At 40.1% G+C, this 16,427-nt stretch overlaps 1 protein-coding gene across 2 annotated transcripts; it reads left to right on the top strand.

The window, feature by feature from the left end:
• The first annotated feature begins 127 nt into the window (after positions 1-127).
• prkacaa (protein kinase, cAMP-dependent, catalytic, alpha, genome duplicate a) lies at positions 128-13,938 on the top strand. 2 transcript variants are annotated; one of them, XM_086175971.1, is made up of 10 exons: positions 128-338; positions 9,606-9,667; positions 10,017-10,145; positions 10,483-10,581; positions 10,675-10,757; positions 10,845-10,971; positions 11,087-11,182; positions 12,030-12,152; positions 12,763-12,927; positions 13,363-13,938. In XM_086175971.1, exons 1-10 carry the CDS (start codon positions 293-295, stop codon positions 13,486-13,488), a joined length of 1,056 nt encoding a protein of 351 aa, XP_086032097.1. In that variant the 5' UTR covers positions 128-292; the 3' UTR covers positions 13,489-13,938. The 2 variants fall into 2 exon arrangements, with proteins under 2 accessions (XP_086032097.1, XP_086032096.1); XM_086175970.1 differs by lacking the exon at positions 128-338 and adding an exon at positions 7,788-8,046.
• The last annotated feature ends 2,489 nt before the right edge of the window (positions 13,939-16,427 follow it).

Raw genomic sequence — 16,427 nt, forward strand, 5'->3', positions numbered from 1 at the left:
ACCCACTGGCTATCTCTGTTTGAATTAGCTAGCGTGCTAGCCTAGCCAGCACCAGCTAAATTCTTCGCTCCACATTCGGATATACTCACAAGGCTTGTGTTTTAACGCACTGACCAAGTGAACGACGGGAAGGGAGTATATTTGTTGTCTTTAGTTAATTATGATCGCTGTTAGCTAGTGGCTAACTGTCAGCCTCATCGAGCCCAGAGACGGCATTAGTGGTGTAGCATCACTCAACGACTTGTGAAGCAAACTCGCTCCGAACCCAGGGACTCACCATCCGTCTGCCATCATGGGCAACACGCCCACCGCAAAGAAGGGCAATGAAATGGAAAGCGGTGAGTAACTTAGCCTTTACTCCTCGGGACAGGCAACAGACAATAGCTAGCTACATTAAATCGCCAGTATTTTGTGTTAATATCCTTCCTCCCATAATGGCAGGGGGGGGGGGGGGGTACAACCTAAAACCAAGACAGTGCCGAGGCCCAGAGACATCCCATAACAGTACCACAGTGCAAGCAGTTGTGTTTTTCCTTTATAATATCGAGTAAAATATATATAAACTCCACTGCTTGTAAACTTTTGATGGAACCCTGTGATCATTCACATGTACAGTACGTATGAAGTCCAGCAAAAGTGCATGGCTGTGACACCACGCTCATTTCAGCTGAACAGTAGAAGATGTTATTTGTTTTCTCTACTGATTTTTGTGGGAGAGCTCGTGATTTAAACACCCTGAGGTACATTCAGAGGTACCAGTGTTGATGACAACAACGAGCCTTACCCAGCAGTCATAGGTTTCCTTGTGGTTCATGTGTTTCAAATCTGTTTCCCCTCATCTCAAGGTTATGAAAGGCTGCACTAACAATATAACTTAATAATTAACCTCAGCCTGGTGTGGAGTTTTTCGTCTTGGACAGCCAAATTATTTTGATGACATAATTGTCTTGTGTATTATTTAACCTATGAAACAACACATTTTCTGAAGTTTTGGCAAGTAATAAGTTGAATCTTCAAGCAGCATGGATCTGAGGAAATGAGTCCCAACCAAAGACAAGCCAGCGAGTCGAGGGGAGCTGGTTGTTATTCGTGAATGAAAAAGCCAACAGGACAGGGTCATATGATGCATGCAGGGTGATCCTCTCCAGGCAGAAACTTGGAGTTGAGGAGTCTCTTGAATATCATGTGATGAGCAACATTTAGAACAAGGGCACTTGTATATGTCACTGTGTGTGTGTGTGTGTGTGTGTGTGTGTGTGTGTGTGTGTGTGTGTGTGTGTGTGTGTGTGTGTGTGTGTGTGTCTTTGTTAGTCTTTGTGTGCACGCATTTATGTGCATGACATAGCAGAAGAGAGGCTTTTTTCTTGATACTTGTGTTGTAAGCTGTAGCTGTGTTTGACAGCAGTTATTAGAAAAAAATAAGTGTTATTTTAAGGGTAATAATTTATCTGACTAGTTACTTCAGCTTTTTATATTTCCTTGAACTGATCGCTAGCCCTGAAAAGGCACAAGATAACATGATAATGTTTTTTTATCCATAACGCCATAAATAACGCTCAAGTGTGTTAAGTCTGAACAGGTATCTGTGAAATGAGCATCATCTCCTTGTTGCTGGTTGAGAGTAGGTGTGAAAGAAGGCCTCCAGTCTTGCTGTAAGATACCTCTTCCCATGTAAGCCATATAAAATTGATCAGGACATACAAGTGTTATGACACATGCATTGGTTTTCTTATAAAATGCTTCCAAAAAGGAATTTGTAGAAGTTGGGTCTTTGAGTGAACAAGAGTTACACAGAGGATTCGCTGGTTTCCTTGCACGGCCTTTTTAACTAGTGTTGGCCGGTATGACCAAACATTTGTCTCGTGGTGTTCCGAAAGATTTTAGCAGTTTTGAAATACCGATGTGCTGCGTGTTTTTATTTGTGTGTTATTCCAGGACAGCATGGAGTGTATTTTGATGATATCAGATATGAACTCGACTGCTATAGTTTGACGCTAGCACAGAATGGATAAATGAGAAGCAGTTAGTGTGTTAAAATACAAATTATACAATTTATTTGAACTTTAGAATATTAGTCTTTGTGGTGGTTAATATAGTTGTCTGCCTTGTTAACAGTAATTGTTCTGGCCTTGCACCATTATCACTGCATTTTTTTTTTTTAGATTATCATTCAGAAGATAAAGAACTGTAAGCTGCCCAGCACTAAACGCACCTTTAATAGCCCTCATAACATTTGCACACCATGATTCTCAGAGACAGAGCTGACTAGTCGTTCAAAAGCCTACTCCTATGATGGTTATTTTGCATAGTACCGGTAGACAGAGGACAGGATAGTTTTCTGTTTGGTTTCAATACAAAACCAGAAGTGGAGAGTATTGAAAACTTACTCAAGAGCACAAGGTTTGTTTCCCGCAAGTTTTCCTGGTTGGGGAAGATGAGTGACAGCAGCAGTGTAAAAACCTGAGTCCTAGCCCACAGGAAGAAGCAGGGCGGGCGGACACTCAGCTGCAGCAGGAAATGAAGTTGCAAGGAAGGTTCAGCCCAAGCTTTGCACAGTCAGTTTTCGCTGAAGTAAAAAGGTAACTCAAGGTAGCTAGAAGTTTGGGCCTTTTAAGTGCTGTTAATGTAATACATTCTGGATTTTCCCACTTATTAGAGGTTCTGGACATACTGCAGTGCTGAAACTACACAGACAAATCAACTGGCTTGCCCAAGCTTTGTGTGATGTCTGTTATTCACAAGCTGGCAGGGAGGCTGTTTCACCGAGCTGGGCCCTGTCTCGGCGACACAGGCAGTGGAGAATGCAGAAGTGATCAACCACAGGAGGAGCTAGAGACTTACTGCTGGAGTGAGTTTTCATTTTGGATCTGGACAGTAGTGTGGCTTCAGGGTGGAGCTGTGGCCAATGATATGTCCCATTAGCTTAGTTAGTCACAGCCAGACCTCAGGTTTATGTACTCAAGAGATATTAAAACTATTGTTTCCTCATAATGTTTGTCATTTCTATATCAAGACCTGTTGAGTATCTGCTAGACTTGGTGAATGATCTTTTATATTATAGGCAGATAGGATTTTCTGAAAGGCACATTCATTTTTTTTTTGTTTAACATCCCCATTGTTTAGTAATCCTATTCTATTTTTGGGTCATAATAAATTTATCTTCACCTCAGTGTTTTAGGTATCTTAGCTGTTTTACTACTATAATAGGCTGGATTGGTTATATTCAATCCTATGTGGTTTATTGTATTTTAATTGTGCATGTAATGAAGTGATACCCTGTTAAAGTGCAACTCTAACTATGTGTGTGTATGTGCACACACGAACGCGTGTGCGTATCTGGTATTCATATCCTGCTCCGGCGCTATAAGCAGCTGACTTGTGTTTTGAATACTCACCACTTCCTGTCTCAATTAAGGGACCTTTGTCACTGATTTTCAGTAAGCCCTACTGTTGAAATGTCAGTCAGCTACTGAAGCTGACAGTCATCACCTGGTAAGTTGTAAACCTGACATTTGGAATGTGAAATGTCCATAGCTGCAAAATATTGTGACTTGTTGGGTAAACTGGATTACTTAGGTGGTCAGTGGAGTCTGGTTAGATCCCTGTTGATGTCTCAATAACCGACGTGTTATTACACTTGGTCAGAGAAATTGGTCAAACTTGCACCAAACTTAGTGAATCAACTCAAATCTATTCAGCCTCCGACACACCTGTCCCCCCGTTTTGGTGTGAATTTCATTTTGACATGAGTGCCCTTGTCTATCTACCTTGAAGTGAATATCAAGTTGTTGTGATTTTTACATAATTTCACAAAAAATAAAAACATGGATGAAAAACACACAAATTTGTATTGAGGGAAGGTGGAGACTGGGACAGATGGACCGAGGGACTTGATTTCAAATGGCAGTCGCTACTACAAACATGGGTAGCAGTGACCTCGTGAATATGCACATTTGAGCCACATCTTACACATGTGATCTACTTTCAAAAGGCATATTGTGCATACTCAACCAAATCTGAAAGAGAAAAGTTTCGGCATCAGGTCCTGAGCTATAAGTAAAGCTACGTCTTTCCATGATGACATGGTACAGAAACAAGGATCGCTTGATGGTAATGGTTCCTCGATGAAAAGCAATGGTGACGATGAAACTTGGGAAAACAATTATTTGCATTTTGGGAAAATAAAACTTGTCATTAGCCGCTACAGACACAATGTGGAGATCGAAAGCTTGCGGCTTGTCACCATTAAATAATCTTGGCAGGTGCGTGCGTGCGTGCGTGCGTGTGTGTGTGTGTGCGCGCGCGCGCTTCTGTCGGACCTTCTGTCTGCCTGCTATTCATGCTTCAGCGAGGCACAGCCAATCCGTTGCATTTTGTTGTGTCAGTATCATGTCATGTAAGTTAAATGTTCAGTGTTCTTTTGTATCTAATGCACTCCCATTCAAATGCAACAAAGTAGGATCCACATATATTTTTGTTTTTAGCCTAAAAAAATAAATATACTAAACAGACTTGCTCGGGCCCTTTTCTTTTAGATACTTAACAAAGTCACATGTAATTGTGTACCGTTACTCGTCTGTCCAGTCCTAGCCCTGTCCTACAGTATAAGAGTCAAAAATCACATCTGATACATTAAATTTGATAGACCGTAAAGAATTCAAATGAATACCTTACTGTATAGAACAAGAAAACATTATGCTAAGCAATTAAGAGTGGCTGTAACGACAAAATTAAAAACACTGCAAAGAGAGGAAGGATAAATTAAAAGTTAACCTAGCCTTGGCAGCCAAACTAGCTTTGGCCACAGACTGCAGGTCAGCTCTTAGAAATGAAAATGAAATCTACATCACAAATACCTGTCACTTTGTTGATCCTTAATGGAAGAGGCACTTCTGTCTTCACTCAGCATCTCCCTGTCCAGCACACATCTGACAACCAAGTGCTGATCTGCATGTGTTGGCCTGCATCCACAATAGCGCCAAAAATGTCACTGCAGCTAACTCCCCGGCACACAACCCTAGGACTCTGTCATGTCACTGCGCGCACACTCAAGCTCAACAATAACACCAGTCCAAAAGATTAACCAACTCCTCCATTTTTACCTCCGCAATCCATACCACATGACCACACACAAAAGTTGCCTGATTACTATATTGTGACTTGCTGTCTTTCAGTGGGGGATATTTTTGAAGTGACCTTATTCTATGTTTTTTCTTCTCCCATGGGGCACGGAGTTAAATATGTGATACACATAATTAGGTATTTTTCTGATGCTTTTCTTCTTTACCAGAATTTGAAACAGATCAAATTTGTTTTAGCTATCTGCCATTGTGTCTGTCATTTGAGGGAGACAGGTATTCTCTGTTACTGTGTTCTATGCATCTCTCAGCTATGATGAAAACAGGGGAAGAGCATAAGAACAGGGTCTTTTAACTGCCTCAAAGAAAGCACTTCCTTATATTTTCGCAAATTGTGTTTTTTCCTTCATATTTCTACAAATTTGTTGACTCCTTTTCCTTAGGGTTTTCAAGTGTTAACAGCCTGATTTGAAAGTGTTCATTATTTGTAATAGTGCGATTTAGGCACAACAACATTCATTCCTGTTGTATTTTCCTACTGCTGTAAATCCCTCTTCATGTTGTCTCTTGTGGCTGTTAATTGAAATTGATCAATCTTGATATCATGTTTGTGATCGACAAGATGCAACTAAAATGCCTCGGTCATTAAATAGCTCACATAAAGCTTTTAAGTCCCAAATCGTAAGTGGTTTCAAGCTTTAGTCTGCAAATTATCTTAACATTTTGTGGTTAGAAATATGGGTCCAGTGTAGTGTGAACCAGATATATGACTGTCCCGAACCTCCCACGTTCAGTAGGGTCAAGATCTGGCAGCTGTGGAGCATAGAACACATCATTTTCATACTCATCAAACCGCTGCAATCGCCATGTTTTTCAAGTCAGACTTTTGCTTCGATTCGTCATCCGTCCGTACGCCTCACATGCTTATACTGTGCCCCCCCTCAGGTCCTCCGGCACAAGTCTGTTGGTTGTTCCAAAGTGTTGGACTAAAGTCTTTGAAGAGGCAGCTATTAGCCTTTATGTTCCAAACAAAAGGAACTGTCTAAATGAGGATCTGAGCGCATCGGGAAGTTGCTGTAAAATGTAGCTCTACAGTTTGCCTTTTATTAGGGAATGATGTATTGATAATATTTACTCTTTAGCTCTTAAATCGCTGTCACTGTTTTATTTGCCTTTATTTTTATTTATTTATTTATTACAATTTTTGTAGCTTTGAGATAAGTTTGCAAACTTGATTCAACAATCATTACTTAGTTAATAATGACAATACTAAAAAAAAGGTGGCATTTAAAGCTTGCAGTTGGGGTTTTTTCATGTAATTTTGACCCCTCTCTTTTTTTTTCAAGAAAAGTTATGATTGATTTAAATGTGTTTGTTTTTATTCTGTCCTTTTGTTTCCACCCCGCAACATCACCACCCTCCAAGAAGGCTCAGTCGTTTGACACTGTAAATGAAGGCTGTCGATTATATTTGAATATGTATTATTGATTTTAAACTCTCCAATAATATATTTCTTCACCATTCTGTCTGTAAAAATGCTGTTTAAGCACAGAATTTAAAAAGTTTTCAGAGTAACAGTGTGGACAGACAGGTAGACTGAGTTTGGTCGGTCTCCCAAATGAACGAATGAAAAGACTAATTTTTTTTTGCATGGTGCTGTAATATTAGTTTTGACATACCCATCCAAATGGAAACTATTTCAAAATGGGACTTTTGTGATCGCATGCGCTGCAATTGTCAGCTAACATTTCAAATCTGCAATTGGACCTGCAGCTCATTATGTGAGGTTATTTTACTCTGGTCATGTAGATGCAGGGCTTTCAGTGAAAGGGCTTAGAATTTTAACAGCCTAGAGAGAATGGTAGTTTTGCCAGGTATTAATTGCCTAACTGGTGACAATAAATATTCTACTACCTGTATTCCAATGAATACAACCACGAGGACCTTTTGCTGATGATTTGTGTGTTGTCTGAACAAAGTCTTGTGGCGATTTAGACCTGATCTTGGCGCCTTTCACACTTAAATGTCGGTCAGCTCGCCCTCGTATAACCCCCCTGTTTCTGCGTCAGAGTAGGCCATTGAGGCCCCAGGGAGAGATGTAGGATTGATTTTTGGAGGATCAATTCAGCTTTGGCACTATATTGACTCGGGTGCATTTGGGCAGGGAGAAAAAGTTTGACTGAGATTTGTGTGTTCCTGTTCTGCTAATGTCTCATGAGAGTGCCACTTTTATGTTTTTGAAACCCTCCAATCCTAGATGTGACATTTGATTGGTTCTCCTTTTTAGGGAAAGTGTATAGTTGCGTCGACATGGTTCATCTCAGGGGTTTTCACTCAGGCCCAGTTTTCCATAGAACTTCCTCTATGAGCTGTATAAATATACCGGCTAGTGGTTTATGCTCCGCCCTTTGTGATTATGCCCATGTTTAGATCAATATGTAGCTTCTGTGTGGGCATGTGTGTGTGTGTCTGTGTGTGTGTACGTGTATGTGTGTGTGTTTGACATGAGAGGGAGCAGCAGAGTACTTTGTGTACAGAATAAATATTGATACAAACCAAGCAAGGGTCCAATTGATCAGTGTGAGAGTAACTGGATCACCGCTGCCCTCCATGCGGCGCTGGGCTGCACACCGGAGGTTGAAGCTTCCTAGATTTGGTCTCCATCAAAGTGACGGTGACAGTGAAGGCTGAGGACACCCTACCAGCGAGGACACTTGACTGGTTTCTGCAGATGAGTCGGGCTGTTTATCTGACCATAGTGCTCTGAGGGGAAGGATAGGTCATGAGTCAGTGATTGTGAGGAAGAGTTGAAGGAAGAAGAACAGGGGAGACTTTACAGGGCTAATGTGTGACAGGAAGAGCTCCAGAAGGCATGCAGGGAAGAGGGAGTCATCCTCGCGCTCTAGTGAATCAGGCTTGCGCTCGGCAGATCCTGCAGCAGTCGAGATACCCATAGTCATCCCAGATGGTAAGGAATTTTGGGTTACTGTGTGTCTAATTTCAGTGTATCACCTGTAGTCTCTACCTTAAGGCCTCAGAAAGATGGTCTAATGTAGAGCTAACCCCGTGTGTGTCTTCTCTCCTTCTACTAGGAGGTACGAGTTGAGCAATTTTCATGGGGAATGTTTTTTTGTTTGTTTTTTTTTTTCCCTGGAGAGCAGTCAGCCTTCCATTGCTCTCTGTGGGAGCAACAGGACTCTCAATATGTTTATGCAATCTTTGGTCTTTGCTGTTCTTGCTGGCTCTCTCCCATTCTATTGTTGGAACTGCTGGTCTTTTGAGAATTTGCAGGAAATCACATTAGCTAGACCAGGATAAAGCTTTTGGCTAGTTTCTGGCAGTGTGTTTACGTCAGATCATGTGCACATGGTTTCATGAGAAATTTCTGTGAAATTCTGTGAAGAGACGCCACTTTTTGTAACAGCCCCATTATATTCTGGATTTCTATTTTTACACCATTTGTTCAAACATTTATTTCAAATGGCCTTAATTATTGGCAGATGACTAGCTGCAATTGAAATTGACCTCAGGCTATGGTTTAGTATCGATTACCTTGGCAGATAGACACTGCACAGTATCCCCAAAGGCTTATCATAGTGTATTGTTCACTGGTTGTTCAACAGTTAACCTTTGAAACATTCATTCATTTATAATTTTTTATATGAAGCACTTAGTTTAATAGCTCTTTTTTTGGTGTCTATTTTTACTTTTACAATGTCTATATCATCTTGTGACCCAGGGTAAAGGTATTAATAGTTTTGCATCCTCTGCTGTTTCAAACTAGTTCATGGAGTGCAGGGAGGAATGAGGAACGGCCGGTTATCTACATGTTGTCTTTGGGCCCCATGATTAACCCCATAAAGACAATAGATGATTGATAGTAGCATGCATGCAGTGCTGCATTTGTACTTTCTGCATCGCTGTGTTTTTTAAAAGCCGGATGTCTGTTTGTTCTAATGATACTGTAGCCTTAGGTCATACTGTACTCTTTCTTGTCTATATCAGAACACATTTTTTTATTTAATTCACCCACAGACATTCATCTAACTTCTTTGAGTGTGAGTAGGTATCCTGTAGGAAAAAAACAGTTATACCTACTGTGATCATTGCATTTTACCATCTTTCATCACAAACCTGCCAGGTCCCATTGCAGAGAAATATTATCCAAGTCATAAAAGCACACTGCCACATTTCCTATTGGGATTGAGGTTATGGCCGTTCTGTGGCTCTTTCTGAATAAAGAATTTAGTGGCAAAATTCACAAGTTAGACTTTGCTATCACATTTGATTGACTAATTTTGAGTAATTCTCTGTAGTTTTTTTTCCCCCACCATAAAATGACTACAGACTAGAACACGCCACCACCGTGTTCAGGTGGTCCATTTTCCCAGTATTTTTTCTATTATACATATTTGAAAGTGAAACCAATGATTAGCGGTCACCGTGAAGTTGGCTTCAATTAATGAATTAATTGTATTCATCTTTTTTTAAATCCACACTTTAATGCTCCCCCCTTCCTCTCTATAGTGAAGGAGTTTCTTGCCAAAGCCAAAGAAGACTTCCTGAAGAAATGGGAGAATCCAGCACAGGTGAGCTAGTATTGCATAAAAACGTTTATTTCGACTCCATCTCAATCATGTTTAATTTCTACAGTGTCAATGCAACATTTTAACTATGGCTTATAAATAAACCTTGTTTTGACTATGAAAGCAAACAAAGGATTTATTTCAATTCTATTTTTACAATGCTTTACATGCAGACAGTCATACTGCGCTGGAAGTAGTCCCACCCAAGAACTAATGACATACTTTTCTTTGGGATGGGCAGTGCACCCTCTACTGGACTGAAAAAATAATGAACTAACAGGCCATTTAATGGTATGTCGTTGGCAAGCTGTTTACTTTTTCCCTCTCTCTGGCATCCTCTCTTACCCCTCAGCAAACTGCAGCATTGGACCACTTTGAGCGCTTGAAGACCTTAGGCACCGGCTCGTTCGGCAGAGTCATGCTGGTTAAACACAAAGAGTCTGGCCAGCATTTTGCAATGAAAATACTTGACAAACAGAAGGTACGATCATTTGTGGACCGTTGAGCTGGAGGTTTACAACTTAGTAAATAAATGACTTTGTGACTCTTCAACACTTTCTCCTCATGTTATTGTATCCATTCAGTTAAAATTCAGTTTGTTAAATGATAGAACATGTTGAATTGTCAGATCATGTCTTTATTTGATAAATTGTTGCATTCAGATGGAGGAGCTCATGTCTACATCTGTAACTGATTGTAACAGAGCATGACAATAATGAAATACGCATGCACCGTATATTATTTGCCTATTTTTTTCCCAGGGCTCGATACTAACCACATATTAATTTAGCATATGTGTGGTTGATTTGCTCCACCAGGTAGTGAAGCTGAAGCAAATAGAACACACTCTGAATGAGAAACGTATCCTGCAAGCTGTGAGCTTTCCCTTCCTGGTGCGATTGGAGCACTCTTTTAAGGTTTGCATCGGGAACGTTCATTTGTTGTCTTCTAAGACCATAGAATACTTTTGTTTCGCATGTGAAGCTAAGGCCTTGCTCATCTTTCAATAGGACAACACTAATCTGTATATGATAATGGAGTATGTACCTGGCGGTGAAATGTTCTCACATTTAAGGAGAATTGGTAGATTCAGGTAAGTGAACATATCGATTAAGTCAGCATAAATATTTCTGCTCCCTGCTGGTTAACTGAAAAATATTGTCGGTCAATTATTTTGCAGTGAACCACATGCCCGCTTCTACGCAGCACAGATTGTACTGACATTTGAATATCTTCACTCACTGGATCTCATCTATAGAGATCTTAAGCCAGAGAATCTGCTCATTGACCACCATGGTTACATACAGGCAAGGATGGCACTCTTTACTTTTCCCGTCGTGGTACAGAAACTGTCAAGTGGGCTGTAAAACCCCGTCTCCAGCAATGAGTGGGCTGTACTTAAAGCTGCACGCTGTTCCCCAGGTTACAGATTTTGGATTTGCCAAGAGAGTGAAGGGTCGAACCTGGACGCTTTGCGGAACCCCAGAGTATCTGGCACCAGAGATCATCCTCAGTAAGGTAAGTGCTGCTGTACTATGAACACACTGAGCTTCCGTGCACCTTATCTCAGACAGTCAGGGAGTCAGTGATGGACTTCATTTAATGACAGGCTAAATACAACAACAACAATAATAATAATAATAATACTAATACTAACAATAATAATAATAATTTATCCTTTATCAATCCCTGTGGGGAAATTCGTTCTCTGCGATTAACCCATTTTGGATGAACCATGAGCAGTAGGCTGCCGTCCACGAGCCCCAGGGGGACAGTTAGGGATTCAGTGTCTTTCTTAACACCACTTTGACACACTAGGAGCAGCCGGGAATCGAACCAGAAGTGTTGGGTTCCAGAGACGATTGCTCTACCTCCTGCACCATGCCGCCCCAAAATTGAAGAATAGTTGCGTTTGGCTGTAATAATATGGGGAGCAGCTTTACTCGGCATGGCTCAGCTCAATTTTTTTTGTTGTCTACTCTGGATATTTCTTGTCCCTTGAGCCTCAAGATTCCTTGCATGCTTAGTCGATTCTATAGGGTGTCATAATATTGCAGACCGGTGATTGGTCATAAAAACTGACTGTCACCTGAGTCATCACTATGCTGTTTTTCAGTCACTGAACAGAGATATTCGGATGACTGCAATTTCGCAAAAGATATTCATTTCTATGATTGAAAGTTCGCACTAAATAGTTTCATAAAGTGTTACCATGACAACCAGCCATACCTAGGGTGAAGTAAGAGTAATGTTGAGCCTGCCTTGGTATCTAATGCAAGCTGTCTACATGAGTCAAAAGATGCTTTACTTTGTATTATTTCCATTTGCTATTTTTTAACTCGTCTTTATCTTTCTCCTTTACCAGGGTTACAATAAAGCTGTGGATTGGTGGGCCCTGGGAGTGCTGATATACGAAATGGCCGCTGGTTATCCCCCCTTCTTTGCTGACCAGCCTATACAGATTTATGAGAAGATTGTATCAGGGAAGGTGCGTTCATAGTATTTAAAAAAATATCTACGAAAATGTTCTTTGTAAACAGTAACTCTCTATTTTATTGGACATATAAATGACGGACACAACGTTTATTTTGTTTAGTCCTAGTGATGTCGGTGTGAAAATTATCAGCTTGTAACAGCTATTCATTTATTTTGACCCCACAACCATTCCACAGTACAGAATTAGCACCCACACACATCAGAATGCATGTTCCAACTTGCAATGAGTTAACATTTTTTCAAGTTACATTGTTTCAAGCTTTGAGCTCATATACTGCCACTTAGGAAAAATAGATTTAGAGGGTAAAACAAAATTGTGCAGAGACGATGTGGCAAACCGAGTCATCGTGAAATTAATGTTAGATATGTAGAGTGCTATTCTGAAATAGGCTTAAACAGAAAACATCTGTCAGCTGATAATGATTTAGAAAGGGAACACTGCAAGCATCCAGTGGACACAGGAGCATTTCAGTTCACAGCTGATTGGACAGTTGCATCTATTACAATTACTTAAAAACAGAGCAGTTTGCATAGTTTAACAGTCATCTTGCACATAGTAGGAGACTTCATAATCTCACTCAGAATGCATTTTCTGTTGGCAGGTGCGCTTTCCCTCCCACTTCAGTTCAGACCTGAAAGATTTGTTGAGAAACTTGCTGCAAGTCGACTTGACTAAGCGCTTTGGTAACCTCAGGAATGGAGTCAACGATATCAAGGGCCACAAGTGGTTTGCCACCACTGATTGGATTGCCATCTACCAGAGGAAGGTGAGATGACTGCCTTCATACCAACTGGGGGGGTCGGGGGGTCATGTTTGTCAAACACACAAGACTTTTTCTTTCATATTTCCGCGGTACAACAATAATGTGCAAATTGAAATCAACGACATAAACAAATGCGTTTCCGGTAACGTTACCGTTACAAAATTATGCAGAAATACACACTTGCTAGCCAGAAATTGACATTTATTTATGTCACATGTCACACTTGTTGTGGCCAATTCCAGTAAGAATAAGACAGTAGAGGAACATTATATATATTTCACTGTTTAAAGATTTGGCACTACTGTCGATTTACAGGTTTTTTTAGAGGATTAGCTAGTTTTCCAAACTATCTCACTTTATTAGCAGTTTATGCTCCATGCCCTGTTTGAGCCACATGTGTTATCCTGACTGAGGCTTTGATCATCCTGTGCATTGCAGGTGGAAGCTCCCTTTATTCCTAAGTGCAAAGGCCCTGGCGACACGAGCAACTTCGATGACTATGATGAAGAGGAAATCAGAGTCTCCTTCACAGAGAAGTGTGCGAAGGAGTTTGCTGAGTTCTAGATTCCTACCATGTGTAGCGGCAAGACATCGAGTTTTAGAGAGTAAAAGGGGGTCTGAGGAAAGGAAGCACTCGGGGTGGACTGCTAACTTGCTTAATTGTAATGACAACATTGTAAAGTCCCCCCAAAAGGAAGGGTAGCCAAAGTGGGGAAAGATCCAACTGAACCAGCAGTGTTGCCTTTTCTGATTGTTTCTCAACTGTTACCTATTCATCTTATTTATCCCTCTTGTTTTTGTGGCAGGGGCTTGAGGAGAACAGGCATAGGTTTGTGGCTGTTGAGCTAAATTTATATCTTTATGATTGCGTGATAACACATTTTCAGTCTTCACAGGTTGAGGCATTGATTTTCTGTTAAGGTACTGCATCTGCTTGGCTCCTTTATGAACGGCGACTTGATTGTTGTATCTTGTCAACCTGGTACCCCCCCACCCCCACCCCCTGCCCCACAATCTTTCCATCCTGACTCTGTCCAAGCAATACCACGTCCAACAGATGTGCCTATCTCAATGCCAACTGGTTGGAAAAGCACTGGGTGCAGAGCTTTGGCGATGGTGGCATCGGCCCACATGCCCGTTTTGGTTGAAAGCTTGAAACTCTCTGCACCTGCCTTTATCTGCTCAACGTGGCATGATTATTGGGTAGATGATGCGCCCACTGCTTGCGGTGGAGACAGCGGTGACCTCTTTGATCCGAGTGAAAATGCTTTATCACAGTCAACTTCATCTTGGTCTTTCTCGTTTTGGGGGACCTTGGAGAAATGGTAAACATGAGGTCTGCCTTTAAGTCTGTCTTTCTCTTAGCTGAATTTATTAGAGCATTTTAAAAATCCTATTGGTGTTCATTTTGTCCTTTTTATGTCGATCTCTGTGCTTGTGTGTTATTTAGTGCTCAAGGGTTAAAAGCTGCGATTTAGCAGTAGCTAACATTGTCACACTCCTGACTATTGTTTATTTAATTCCAAGTACATTTATACATCTGTGAGATGTATGTGTATGTATGTATATATATATATCTCTCTTTACATATATATATATATGCATATATGTGTATGTATATGCGTATATATACATATATACGTATATATGCGTATATATGTATGTATATATGTATATATATATATACACACACATACACGTATATGTATATATACATATATCTCTCTCTCTCAACATAAAGTAACCATCTTTTTCAAAAATCGTCTCATATCTGTGAAACTGAATTAAGACTTCATAAATATAAATTCTGCCAACTTTTCGAGCTGATAACATCGCAGAGTTTTCTGTATGTTACAATGATGGTGGATTTTAATACGCAAAAAAGTAGCAAAATGTTTCAACAAAATGTTCATGTTATTTTTGTACACTATCACTTTTAAAGAAAGATGGAGCAGAGCATTGTGCTTTATTAGTTCCGAGGTACCTGCGATTGTGATCGATAACATGCTTAACTATAGAAAGGACTCCGCTGCTCCGCGATGAAGATGGAACAAGACTCAGTTAAATATGTCCAAAATTCCTTCTGGGCTTTGTACATTTCCTTGTACCGCGGCAACATTTTGCAGATCAGTGTGACTGAACTTGTGCTTCTCAAACCTTTTATTTTGCCCCCTTTCTCTTGTGTGTATATACCTTAACATGTAACACCCACAAACAGATTTATAGTCCAACCAAAATTTTCGGGACTGTCGAGATTGGGTTGTTTTGTTTCCGTTGTCCAGCTACCAATGTGAGATTAAACAAAGGAAGCCAATCTGAAGTTGTCCCCCTTTTCTTTGCCAAGTTTTATTTCCTTGGATGCAAGACAATCGCAGACCAAATTTTTTCACTGGTTTGTTGAATGAACATGTTGTTCAGTTTCATTCAGAGTCATATGCTTTTGCCACCCACCCTCCATAGGTCCTAGGTGCTAGATTTAGTCCATCTGACTGAAATGTTTTTGTGAATTGTTTGATGTGCATCACTCTATGTCATAAAGTCTTGTAACATGAGATTTTTAAGAATGTTTCGAATTTAAGACGATTCAGTCAGCTTGAGTAATTATTTTGACAGTCTCTAATGTATTTGAGATCAAACGCTGGATACTTTTTTTGAATGTCTTGAATTGTCTGATGGCGATGTTTCAGTGCTTTTTGGAAATGTGTATTTCTTTTCTTTTTCTTTTATTATTATCATACATGGTTATCTGGTGACCTTGGTTTTTCTTGCATGTGGCAAAGCAACCCAGTGGCAAGACAACCCCTGGACCTGAGACATGTTTGAGACACCATGGTTTCCACAGCCAACGCGCTGTGCTCTCTGACTATTTAATCTGTCGAAGCATCACAATGAACCAACCCAATCTCCTCTTTAACTGATTAAAACTAATTCTTTGAAACTTTTATGACACTGTTATGCTTTGAATAGAGCACATGTAATATCTTCATCCTCTGACCAGGGTTGGTGGGTTGAAGGCGGACGCCACTTGATCCTCTTCTGACACTGAGGCCGTTACAATGCTTTTATTTTTGCTTCCCACAAATAACCTTTTGTCTTTCTCGTCTTTCATTCTTTTCTATCAGCTAAACACTATTAACAGCTCTTTTGATCATTAAGTTTTTCTCCACTGTTTGCCTTCTATTTTCATCAAGTTTCCACATTCAAACATAACACTTTTTACATCTGAGATGTTTTGTGTTCATATTTTCTAATTGTATTTTCAAAAAAAATATATATATTAAAAAAAAAAAAAAAAAAAGGAAGTAAAAACAAAACATTAATCTTTTCCTCATGACCTGGGTACAGTGATTGTGTAGTCTATTGTACCTTTTGGGGGAAACAATACTGTATATCCTTGCCTTTACAGTCTTAACTATCTTACCCTCTGGAGAACTTGACAGATACCCTTAGAACACAATGAGTATGTTAAAAAAATATATATATACATAAAGTAATATTTTGCA

The sequence above is a fragment of the Fistularia commersonii genome, chromosome 28 (genome assembly GCF_037954325.1).
Source record: "Fistularia commersonii isolate RoL2024-O1a breed Wild chromosome 28, RoL_Fcom_v1.0, whole genome shotgun sequence".
NCBI classification, from domain to species: domain Eukaryota; kingdom Metazoa; phylum Chordata; class Actinopteri; order Syngnathiformes; family Fistulariidae; genus Fistularia; species Fistularia commersonii.

Coding starts and splice junctions, on each gene's coding strand:
- prkacaa (XM_086175970.1), top strand. CDS start 7,923: ATGTGTGACAGGAAGAGCTCCAGAAGGCATGCAGGGAAGAGGGAGTCA. Junction 10,146..10,482: donor AAATACTTGACAAACAGAAG/GTACGATCATTT, acceptor TTGCTCCACCAG/GTAGTGAAGCTGAAGCAAAT. Junction 10,758..10,844: donor AGGAGAATTGGTAGATTCAG/GTAAGTGAACAT, acceptor ATTATTTTGCAG/TGAACCACATGCCCGCTTCT.